Genomic DNA, 13356 nt, shown 5'->3' on the forward strand with positions numbered 1-13356 from the left:
CCAGTTCAGTTTCCGAGAACGTCACGGTACTGTGGAGCAGGTACATCGTGTAGTGGACGAGATTAGCAGAAGTCTTGAGGAGAGGAGATACTGTTCCGCTGCTTTTCTGGACATATCTCAGGCTTTTGATAGGGCTGCTATACAAAATTAAGAAGTTTTCCCCACGTATACTATTCCATCTTTAAATCATACTTAACGGGGAGGCACTTTCAGGTCAAACTGGCTAAAAAAGTGGAGAATTATAGCCAACGAGGCTAAGTCGGTGCATGTGACGTTTACTATACGTCGACAGACCTGTCCTCCAGTCCTATTAAACGGATCCACTCTGCCTCAGGCAAATGAAACCAAGTACTTTGGCATGCACCTAGATCGACGCCTTACTTGGAAAACGCATATAGCAACCGAGAGAAAATGTCTCAATCTGAGGGCTAGGAAGCTGGAGTGGCTAATCGGAAGACACTGTTGCATATCAACAGAAAACAAAGTGCTCCTGTATAAAGCTATTCTAAAACCGATATGGACCTACGGCATTCAGCTTTGGGGATCTGCCTGTAACACCAGTATTGATATAATACAGAGATTCCATTCCAAAACACTGAGGAAAATTACCAATACTCCATGGTTCTTCGCAAACGATGACATCCATAAGCAAGCTAACATCAGTTTCGTCAAGGAAGAAATCGCAAAGGCTAGCACAAGATACCATAATCGGCTAGAGAATCACCCAAACCAACTGGTTACGGAGCTGATGCATACTGCATATCATCGTCGAAGACTGAAGAGGTGAAATTGTGAACAAATTATGTCACAAATAGACAAATACATGAAGATCTCCATATAGATCTGGTTGAGAATACAATAACAATGTTTAGTAGCAGATACGAAGATAGACTGGAATCTCAACAAATAGACTTTAGCGCTATAAACCACCAGATTTAGTACACAGATTTATTAATGTTCATAACCATAACAACAGTAAACATCCACCGGGAAAGTTTATCCAATTAATCTCATCCGAAATCAAATTTACTTAATGTTCACATTGTGAATAAAATGATTACGACATAACTATGAATGTAGTCATTAATTTATTTGATGTGCTTCGACAAATAAATTAATTATCCTCGTTCCATCTGTTTAATTGAGTGCGGTATTAATAGGATTATCGGATTTGCACTTCAAAATCGGACGAAAATTACTAAATCCAATTAAATAAAACAGACTGTTTGAAAAAAAAAATAAAAATGCATTAAGTCACGAAAAAAAAATGCATGAGGTTAATAATGACCGCAGTTTTTCCGTTTTTTTTTTTGGTAATTTATTATTAGATTATAAATTACCAAAAAAAAAAATTATGTTTCACCATTCTGTCTAGATAAGGTAATTGAACAGGAAAAAGTGGTTGGGTTAAACACAAAATTTGATATGTTCTTCATATAAATATTACAACAAAAAAAAATGAGTTGTTCAGTCTTAATTTTGTGTTAAGAAAATGAACTCGATTATAGTTTTCATTTACTTGTGTTTCTTTGTGCAATATTTGAATGGTATCACAATTGTTAGCCGAAAAAAAGAGAATGGTAAATTGGAATCGCATTGTGTTAAAACTGATGAAAGCGAAACATTAACTTGGCTGACGCCGTACGATGAATCGTTTTATAAATACAAAAGTGAGTGCGTTTCTGTTGCATTACATCAATATGTTAGCTAATATTTATTTCCAGGCAATAATTCAAGCAATCTTTCCAAGCCGCTAGGTTTGATCCCCGGTTGGAGAATCGATCAAGGTTATAAATATCTATTAGGCCCAATTCTCGATCACAGATGGCAATGTAAATTTTTGGGTAATTTAATTTGTTCAATTTAAATTTGATTTATTTTTTTTTAGATTTCGAAACTTTTATAAGTAAAGATAATAAAAATGTGAAGAAGAATTTATCGGAGATTTTGGATGACTTCTTTGAGTTCACGTTTTCGTTGAGATATAGACGTGATGCTGAAATGTCATTTTATTACAATAATCAATTGAAGCTAAGAATGTCATTTAGTAATGATAATGTAACGTCTGTTTTTTGTCCAGATCAGGCGATTAATTGTACTAACGAGAAGCTGATCCAAAATGTAAATAATATGGTGACCCGACAAAAGCGCGCAGTCACGATAGCGCGTAGGACAAATTCGCGCACTTAAATAAGCACGTTTAGTTTCGAGTACTTTGCTTTTGTATGTATTTTAAATATACATACAAACAATTCGTGATTTGGGTATTCCCATAGTGCCTCCAATGCCCTAGTACCTTAGGTTAGTAACAGGGTAGATTTTATATTTCAAAAATACAAATTCTCGTGCATTTGACGTGGTTGTTTGCTTTTGTTACTACGTGTTTTTGTCCTGATAGTATTTGTTTTGCGCGCTTTCGTCTGCGCGATGTTGTCTGCGCGCTTTCGTTACAATTTCTTAATTTCCTTTTTCAGAATTTGCAAAATTACAATGTCGATTCATGGAATCACTTCACTATAAGATATAATAAAAACAATGGAAGATACATTCTACTGCTGAATGGAAAATCTATACAGAATGAATATGTTCGTCATTTTGGATTAAGTAGTTTAGATATGAAATCGTTTGAAGGCGCATTGTGGAAACTGCACTCATGTAATTATTGATTAGAAAAATTATTGAAACAAATATTAATTAATTTATTTATTTTCAGATAATATTTGGGTAAAGGATGTCGTCGGAAAAAATGTTATCTTCTTGAACATTATTCCAGATTATAACAATAAGTTGTGCTTCTCCACTTATTTTTATTTTGTTAATGAAATAACTGTCGAAATAAGATTAGGTTCAACCATTATTAAGAATCAGAAGTTTAAAAATGAAAGAGTATTTTAATTTTTTTTTTCTATTAACCAAAATTTTACTAAATAAAAATACGCTTTTGTAGATCGGTTGGAAGTTCGTCAAAATGGAAGCAAACGTGCAAGATGCGACAAAAGTTTACTCGTTTCAGTTATTGAATTACCGACAGAACGAAGTTATTTTCAGCAATATGAAATATAATGCAGATTGCGAAACGAATATCAATCAAATTTCTATGGAATTTGATGTTGGGCAAATTGAACAGGTTTCGTGCGTATCTTTGAACAATCCGAATTCTTCTATTAGAATGGGCGAAAGTGTTGTTAATTCCAACAAAAGTAGTAAATTTTCAAATTAATTTATCGATTTCTTATTGTAATTTATTGATATTTTTTTTATAGGTAACGTTTGTTCAATCGATGAATTTGGAAACGATTGCATCAAATGTAAATCAGTTTTTAACACTGATGGTTGCGAGAATACGTTGATTTGTGCGGAGACAAACAAATGCTACTGTCAGCCTGGACACCAAGGAAAATATTGCGAAACAAGTGAATACAAAGCAAATACGTGAAACGTAATTTATTTATTCATTTATTTTAAGAATGCGATGATTTAAAGAAGAACGTTTTCGGATCCAATTGCGTCGATAAATGTGGAAATTGCAAGGACAATGAGCAATGCCATTATGTCACTGGACACTGTCCGAACGGATGCAAAAAATCTTACTTGGAGCCATTCTGTAATGAGAGACAATATTGCAAAGGTATTTATTACAATTAATTATAGTAGGTCATTAAGTATGAACCGTCCGATTTTGAGCGGAAAGTTTAATTTATTATATTTCAAACAAAAAGAAGTATAATTATCCTAAACTATCAATACAATTTTGCTTTCTTAACTAAGTAGCTTGTTAATACCAGCAGAGAAGAATCCTGAAGAGCGAGTGGTGATAAAATCGTAAAAATGCGTTTTTTACAGCTTGTTGGAAATTAAGTTTTTCACTGCAAGAAGTGATTCATACATGAAAACAATAGTAATCTGTTGGTGTAAGTTTGAGGAATTCAGTGGTTGACTGAGAATTGTCAAGTCCAGCTCTTGCAGTTTCAACAACGTTATTCGTGCGACTTGTCCTGCAAGAAGTTTGATCTGTCTTTATTCATCAATCTTAACTGCTTATTCCCAAGTTCCCTGATCATTTCGTAGATTTGTTTACAGAAGATATCTGCCATAATTGATTAGTCTATGAAGGTGTAGTAGAAAAAAAGTGGTGGACCAACCAGCAGACACAGTACACTTCTTTTGATCAATATTTAGTTTCACGCTGTGTTTTGGCCTATATTGTTATCCAATTATTATGCTTAACTAATCCATTTTTTTATCATATGGTGTAAAAATAAACATTTTGACACCAGAAAGTCGGAAAAGATTTAAGTCTTATTCTTGAAAATATGCTATGGAAAAATCAATTCATAAATATCTTCAAGAACAATAAGAAGTGACTTCGCCATGAAAAGAAAAATTTTATATGAAAGATCTCTAGACATTCTTCCCTTTTTAACATCCTTTTATTCTATATAGTTTTCCACGTTTCACAAAATTTAATATGGAAAAAGGCAATTTTATTTTACCTTACATTATAAAAATAACACATTTCATACTTACTTAATATTACTTTATACTTTTTTTTTCTAGATGTGAAAAGAGATGATGTCTTGGAAAACATAGTGAACGGAAAGATTACATTTCAATTTAAAGTACTTAAACAATGATTCTAAATGAAAATCTTAATACAATTATTAATTATTTCGTTTAAGGAAAGTGACGATGTTGAAAAATGTACCAATGATGATTATCTAATAAAAACATTGGATAAAAACAATAAGGAAACAAACGAATTTAATCCAAATTCGAATTACGTGATTGAATTTTGGAGAAATAACAAGTTTGTGTTCAAGTACAATATAACAACGGATGAACTAAGTTTGTTTTTTATCGATTTCAATGTATTTTGTAAACAGAATTTGTTGTTTTAGAGCTTGGATCAATTAACGAAGCGAAAACAAACTCAAACGTTACGTCTATTTATTTATCTTGGACGCCTCCAGATGAAGCGCTTGGAAATAATCTGAATTATTCCATCACCTATAGAGTACTAATGTTTCGTTAGAATTTATATTTTTTTTATACAGTATGTTTCAGCTCCAACCCACAGACGATTGTGTGGAAAGCTTAAAACATTTGACGAATCCGCAAACGGTTTACGTTCAAACTGAATTTGTTAATGTAACTAACTTAAGGCCACATTCGACGTACGTTTTCGAAGTGCAAGCTTTTAATAAATATGTGGGCGAAGTGAAGAGCATCATTGAAAAAACTAGTTCCAGAGGTTTGTATCTGTTTTAGGTATAATTTATAATTGTTAACATTTAATTTTAGAAATACCAAATCAAGAGAGTTATGTGATCCATAACATTTCGGTGACGGCTAATACAATGAGTGTCTATTTGCAAAAGAATTGCGAGCGTATCGAATCCGACGTTGCTTTCAGATTAAACTTACAATGTTTTGATAGTTGGTGTACAAATTTGACAAAAACCTATGGTTTCAATCAAAGTGTTTTGTCCATCGACGATTTGAAACCATTTACAAAATATACTGTATTAATCGAGATGGCAACGGAAATAAATTTTGAAAAAACTGTATCCATGCAACCGAAGCAAGTGAAAACGGAACCATCAGGTAGATATCGAAATATTATTACTATTAATACCAAGTAAATTGATGACGAATATATTCGTCATAAGTGCTACGCATGACGTATATATACGTCATAACCACTTAAGGGGTTAATAACTAATGAATGTTTCAGTTCCGAAGGAGTTAAGAGATATGGAGGTATATTCAATTTCTGATACCGGAATTTCGTTAGTATTTGACATACCTTATCCGCCTACTGGAATTTTAGAAGAAATCCAAATAAACGACGAAAAAATTACTTGGGAGTATTGCAGCATTTGGAAAAATCGATTTTGCTCTAAAATTAGTACAAGAATTTGTGACAAATTGACGGTATATATAATATTATTACTCAAATACACTAATTTATTAGCAAAAACTAATGTAATCATCAATTTCAGGTTAAATTAAAAAATATGAATGTACCTAATATTAAATCGTATTCAATTAACAGGGATTGTCAAGAAAAAGGTATATTTAATATAATTAATTAAACGTTTATATTTATTTACTATTTTGTCTTATAGAACCAGATTCACCGCAAAACTTGCAACAGAATTGGGACGAAGATTCCAATTTGATTTTAACTTGGGAACATCCGTTACGCATGAACGGCGAATTTGACAAATTTATAATTTCGTACGCAAATAAGACTGTGGATTTTGTAACGCAAGAGAATCTCAGATATAATCACAAGGTTGAAATTGAATTCCATTAATTTCATTTGAAAATATTTTATTTTTTCGTTTTTAGATTAGGGCAGAGGAGATTTGTTCGAGTGAGATTAATAATCTGATTTTAAAAGTTTCGACGAAGAATAAAAAGTATGATGCAAAAGGTACCGAAATTCATATAAATTGTCCCGTTGTACAATTTATGGATTCGACTGCAACAGACGATGACATTAACATTTTTGTTATAATTGTTGGAAATAATTTGTAAACTTTATTCAACTTATTATATACATAAATATATAAATTTAAATGGGGTTCTGTCAATATTCCGGACTAAACGAGGACTTTAAAACCATACTATTTAGTGAATCCGGACAATGCGATGAATTGCACTACGTATCTGTAAGTTTTTTTTGTGAATAGATTTGAAATCAACAAAAACTTATAAATATATTTTCATTTTGTATGACTGTTCGCTTGTTTGTAGATAAGTTTGTACTTTAAAATCTAATGTAAGGTAAACAAGGATTTTGTGAACAAATTAAATTAAAATACGATAGTTTTAAATAATAGTAATTAGGGCTCTTTTTGAGGAAATATTAACAGTAAGAAAAAAAAGATATATTTCCAATAATGTTTTTGTTGCGAAAATACATTAATTTTGAAGATAAGTCGTCGAGACGTTGTATCCATCTCGATGAAACGTACAAATGGCCTGTCGGCATGTGTATTTCGAAAACGCATAAAGGCATTCGTTTGGAATGGATCACTGCGAATTCACCAGTCGCAGAATGTCCATTACGTGTCTGGCATCGTCGACTTCGAAGTCTCGAACACTCTTTAATAATATCTAACATTTGCAGAGATGCATCAGAGAGTAATCATTCCATTTGCAAATTCCGCACAAATTCTATTAACATAATTAAATTTATTTTACTAACTTATAATATTTGTATTAATAAGCTTAATGTCAAAACGCGTTCAATTTGTTAAAGTAGTGGTAGGTTCACACTGTGCATAAATTGAATTATAAATGTATATTTGGAATTTCAATAAATACGTATAAAATATTTGATTATGCTGTCAATAAAGTTGGATGTCCTATTATGGTTAGTCATATGGTCATATTTCTCTTTGACAAGCACAATTCGATATCTGACGTATGACGTATGTCATATGTCATATGCAGTATGCTTTAGTTCAATACGATCTGCTTGCAGCTGTCAAATTATTTCTCGTCGCATATCCAATTAAGGTTAATATGACTGACTGTCACATTTATCTGTCAACACTGTTAAATCAATAATAGTTGGTACGTGTGTATAATGTATGTCATATGTAGTTAAATGTGATCTGTTTACAGCTGTCATATTATTGCACATCACATATGCAATTAAGAATTATATGACTGACTACCACGATTATCTATCAATTGTATGACGTATGTCATACGTAGGTAAATAGGATATGTTTGCATCTGTCAAATTATTTGTTATTAGATGACAAGACTTATTTAATATACAGTAATACCAACACGACCTGTTTGCATCTGTCAAAATATTTGTCATCTGACCAATTATAGTTGACTGATTGTCATTTAATGACATGAAGAGGAATTATGCCATTAATAAAATGTGTTAATTAATATTCATAACTGCGTATGTGATAATGATCTTGAGAAAGAAATGGTAGTGTCGGAAGTGGATGGTGCCATTAAAATCGCCGGCGCAGCTTTTATGGCACTACTTTGTATGTTAATGGAGGTCTGCGGAATTTACGGCGCATGAATTTTCCCAGCGGAGGAAAAGTGGGAAATAGTGGATTTTAATAGAAATATCGCCGGCGATGCTCTTGGTGTGTTATCTTCAAACAAATGGATTTTATTATGTAGCCCTTTGTGAGAGCGAACGTCACGTTCCGTTCGGTCGTGAGTACTAAACTTGGAATGATCTTCCTTCTCCTCAGCAAAACTATTATATTTTTTCTTCTTCATCTGAAATACATTTTATTACTTCAAGGGTAGAAGAAAACGAGTTGACGACAAGAGTTCAGTGGAAGATAAAGTGGTATAACATAAACTCGATGATTTCAGAACAGATTTCTTCTAAAGGCTTATGTCTTAACATTAGATTTACTAAACTAAGTCAATTTTAAGCTTTTCAAATTACATTTCATAATTGTAGCAATCATACTTAAATCTATTCTATTTATTTCTTTTTTTTCAAATTTTCTTTAAGGAAAACTTCATTTTAAACAATTTAAAAAAATTGCAACAAAATTATTTTTGTTTGAACTGAAAATATTGATTAATATATTTCAATTAAATTAAATCCAACATTATTTCATGTTTAAACATCCATTAAATATGTAAATTAATGCAGTAGTTTTAGGTAATTATGTGAATTTAATTATAGAACGAGTTATAATAAAAATGTATATTAATATAAATATATGATAAATTGAAACTAATTATGAAATAATTTTAATTACTTGTACGGTTAATTATGAATCATATTACCGGTAATTAGTTAATTTGAAGCGTGGCAGTTTTCAATTAAAAAAAATAGTTAAATTTAAAGGAATTTAACGTTTATTGTAGTGAGATTTTATTAATTATTCAAAAGTGTGAAAATAATTGAAAAATTACCGAGATTTTCTTTTAGCAGTAAAAATTGGTTAACCGATAAATATTGTCAATATTTTTTATAATTGAAAATTTTCGTGTGTAAATAAAATTAACTACTCGTTTTTATGTGCAACAATAACGAATTATGTTTTATAAAAGTTTAATACATTTACAACGAAATAATGAACATATAATTCGAACCTTATTTCTTATCACTAAGACTTGTTCAAATTTTAGTACATATTGTTCTTGCAGAAGAAAAGGTTCGACACTCCTTGGTTTCACTATGAGAATGTACAAATTTCATTTGGTTTTTGTTAAAATTACGGAAATTACCGGTATTTTTGTCAAAATTTACCGTTAAATTCAGTAAATTGTACTTTTCTTCCATGTACAAATAAGATAATAAAGTACGTATCATCGAATGTTTGTTGCAAGGATCTACGTTAAGGTCTGAAGAACTATCGTATTGATTTATCTAAAAAACACAAAGTGAAATAGTGGTTTCCGTCGCTGTGTATCGTATATAATGGAATTGAATGTGTAATGGAAGAGGTCCAGTTCGATACAAATGTGATTGTACGATAGTGGAAAACGTGGAAAATCTGCTGGATTTTATCCGTTGCGTGTTCTAGTACATATATTTTTTTCATTCCTTCTCTTTTTCCCCTCTATGCGTGACCGTTCGCATTAAACGAGAAAAAAAAAATGTCACAAGGACGACCACACAACAAACGAGTATTCAATCCATGACAATCCCCAATTCCCTATTTATTTATCTTCCTTTTATTTTTCGGTTCCTCTTCGTCCTTATTTTTCTCTTCCCTTCGAAAACAGCAATCCCACAGACGCAAACATTTTCGTTTCGCAAAAAAAAAATACTGAAATAATTTAATTACATGACTAATTACGCTGCGCTCGGGAGGTTAATTAAATTTACGTTTTACCAGCGAAACGCACATTCGAAATTAAACTCACTCGGCGCATGTTATTAAATTGAAATTATGTAGATTTTACGTCTACTTCTGCCGCTTTTTTTTCTTCCCTCTTCCTATTCGTTACGGTTTTCCTCTCTATATAACGTGAATTTTCTAGGGAATGTATTTTCCGTGAAAGAGCGGAAATAGAAGGAAAAAAACGTCATTTCCCGTTGTTGTTTTCGTTCGCTTCCATTTTCTCAACGTCTCATTAGCCGTCCAACGTAATTCCGGCAACTCTATTCAACCTTAAAATTTGGTTAGTTTTCATCAAAAAATTACTTTTTTTGTATTTTAAATTAATGTTATAGGGCGACCAATAGCCGAATAGCCAATAACCAATAGGGCTATCGCTCATAGCAGCAGATTCACAGAGCATCTACTGAAGTTAACCTACAAGACGACAGCCAACCAACAAATTAAAAATCAAATCATCATAATATCAACCACGATCTTAAATTTACTTAATTTTCACATTGACGAACAGATTGTGAATAAAATTATACGACATAAAAAAATAATGTAATATACATTTTTTTAATTGGATTGAAATAAACCAATTTAGTAAATCTATATAATTCGAACACAAAGGACAAAATAAAATTCTAAACTCATTTAGATGCACGAGAATGATTATCCGTTTAGATCAGATAAATAAAATACTATCATTTGGTTCTGTTCCCATCCTTCAGTTTTGTTAACTTTATTTCAGCTCGCAATTCGTGATTCCATTAATAATTCGTTAAAAGTTGGGAATTCCTGCATTTATGCAATTCTGGATGAGGATGAGGAGGAGGAACGCGGCACGTCGGATTGTGCAGGGTAGAAATTATTCAAAACTTTTGGATGGTGCGCGATGTGCTGCCGATTAATGATCGCATTACTATGGTAGTCAGGGCTGGTAGCGGTGGCGCCCTCTTTTGTACGTCGAACAATTAATCTGTGCTCCTATTTTGGCCCGCTTTTATTATTTATTATTGTTGCCATTAATTACTGCGGCGTCAGCGAGGCGATTTAATTTATGAAACTCCGGGCATTTCGTTCGTCCTTCGACCGTTCAATGCAAGGATTTGCGGATAAAACGTCCGCCGCAGTAAAACTCATTATGCTCGGATTATCCACAATAATGTTGTGCTGCGACTTAGGCCATTCCATTATTAAAACAAAAGAATATCAATTTACTGCTTGTTGATGGATACGTTTGTTAAACATTGATTTTATTCTTTCTCCCAAAAAATATTTACAATACTTACATTAACATGTAATACAAAAACTATAGACTTTAAAACGTGTGCACATACATATTTTCATCATTTTCCTATAAGAAGCCCTTAAAATTGAAAAAATGATTTATTAAAACTATATAATTAAATATCTTGAAGTTTTGTCAATATTCTTGTAGTCAGTTGTAAAAGTTGAAAAAAGAAAACCAAAAATGTGTCTTTATGTTTTCTCGTATTTAATACAATTGGTAATTATATAAAATATAAATATACAAGCTTTAAAACTTGTCTAGATTCTAATTTCTAACATTCGATGATTGTCTGTAATAAAAAAAGAAAACTACTTGTAAAGCTTGTAAAACCTACTTCATTTAGTAATTATATTCAATATATTTCAACATACATATTTTCCTGTAATAAATTGTAAAAGTTGAAAATATAAAACGACTTCGAAAATAAGAATGTCTTAATTTTTTGTTATATTTCTCGAAAACCATAAATATAAAATTACTTCAATTGATAATGATATATAATATACAAGGTGGCGCAAAAGTAATGTCATAATTTGAATTGGCTGCCATTTTTGCAGATGGCGTCAAATGTCATTATGCTTTGACATTAGTTGTCAACAAGCCATGGAGCGATACACACCTCAAGAATGTGAATTTATTGTTAATGCTTATTTGACAAATTTTCAGTCTGTTGTTTTAACGCAACGTGAAAAAGCGATGAAGCCCATTTCCACTTAAGTGGTTATGTTAACAAACAAACTTTGCGTTTCTGGGGCATAGATAATCCACATGTAATGCAAGAAGATCCATTGCATCCTCTCAAAGTGACTGTTTTTGCGGAATTTTCAGTGCAAAAGCGATTGGTCTTTATTTTTTTTGAAGACGCCGATGGCGCCACCGTTACTGTAAATAGCGAGCGTTACATGCATATGCTAAACGAGTTTTTTTGCTGAAAGTTGCTGCATTGGGTCTCGATCATTGTTGGTTTCAACAGGACGGAGCAATTGCTCACAAATAATTACAAATATAAATTACTTCAATTGATAATAATGATATTTAATATAGATATACAGGCTGTGTTTAGACTCAAATTCCTGGCATTAAAAGTTTTCCTGTAAAAGTTGAAAATTGGAAACGACTTATAAAGCTTTGAAAAAACAGATGACTTTATTTTTTGTCAAATTTCTTGAAAACCATAAATCTCGCATACTTCAATTAATAATGATATTTAATATAAATATACAGACTTTAAACTGCGTGTTTATACTCAAATTTCTGTCATTAAAAGTTTAGAAAATACAGTCTTTATCGCTTTATCATATTAATTATTTTAAAATAAATGTGACGTACGTTTTACTGTAATGAGCATAAAAGCATTTATTTTTGTAGTTTGACATGATTTTTTTTATATTGTGGGTGTGTGTGTGAATAAAATGAAAGAAGTGTACCATTAATTGCTGCGGTTTTCTCGAGTTGCGGTTCTTTTCAAACTGAATTTAAACTTTCGAAGCCATACGAGCATTTAGAAATGACGCAACGCTCTCTGCCATCACGAGAAAACCGCAACATGCAATTATTTAGTTCTCAAACCCGTGACATTTCACATTTACTTTAATATTTCGACAGGAAATATATACATTTTTTGAATATCAAGTAAATGTCATCTATGAAAATGTTCCTTTATGCTGCATATATTTAGTAATATATGCAATTTGGAAATGTGCTTTATAAAATTATATTAAATCGAGTTTGAATATACAAAGTGAATTAATTATAATTTAATCAAGCGCCATCTCGTAGAGATTTATGTATATGTTGCAAAGATTAGAAATTATGAATTCCGTCGAGGAAGCAAGTTTAGGGTACTTCAAAGGCATATACCCTTAACCCTTTGCGGACATAGAAATCTGACGTGCGCGGTCAGAATCAGAAGGGTTTTGGTCAAGTAGCGCCTCTACAAAACTAGTGTCTAAGCTTAAACAAAAAACATGACGGCTCCGTCTGAAAGACACCTGTGCGTCTCCACAGTGACCATTCATACAAAATTCCGCGGATATATCCGCCGATCGTCCGTAAAAAGGTTAATATGTTAGTTATTGTATATAGGGTCCACGAAGATTTTGGCGATCATCATTTATATTTATTAACAAAAAAGCAAAATTCAATTATAGATATTTTATTGTTAAAAACCACCACCACCAACTTCATCTCCCAACATGATCTACAACCTGAATGCTGCCCTGG

General features: G+C 31.8%; 2 protein-coding genes across 3 annotated transcripts in view; one reads left to right on the forward strand and one right to left on the reverse strand.

Annotated features, from left to right (window-relative positions):
• The window catches only part of LOC108560480 (pikachurin), a 108489-nt gene that overhangs the window by 39247 nt on the left and 55886 nt on the right, over positions 1–13356 (reverse strand). The window lies entirely within an intron of this gene.
• On the forward strand, positions 1483–7249 carry LOC108560479. Of its 2 annotated transcripts, none has more exons than XM_017918042.1 (17): positions 1483–1670; positions 1725–1832; positions 1889–2121; positions 2475–2655; positions 2714–2886; positions 2948–3203; positions 3264–3413; positions 3467–3628; positions 4558–4619; positions 4680–4845; positions 4899–5014; positions 5065–5251; positions 5302–5604; positions 5735–5934; positions 6003–6072; positions 6129–6298; positions 6355–7249. In XM_017918042.1, exons 1-17 carry the CDS (start codon positions 1493–1495, stop codon positions 6541–6543), a joined length of 2904 nt encoding a protein of 967 aa, XP_017773531.1. In that variant the 5' UTR covers positions 1483–1492; the 3' UTR covers positions 6544–7249. The 2 variants fall into 2 exon arrangements, with proteins under 2 accessions (XP_017773531.1, XP_017773532.1); XM_017918043.1 differs by having other exon boundaries at positions 2948–3200.

The sequence above is a fragment of the Nicrophorus vespilloides genome, unplaced genomic scaffold, assembly GCF_001412225.1.
Source record: "Nicrophorus vespilloides isolate i.1.1-1 unplaced genomic scaffold, Nicve_v1.0, whole genome shotgun sequence".
NCBI lineage: Eukaryota > Metazoa > Arthropoda > Insecta > Coleoptera > Silphidae > Nicrophorus > Nicrophorus vespilloides.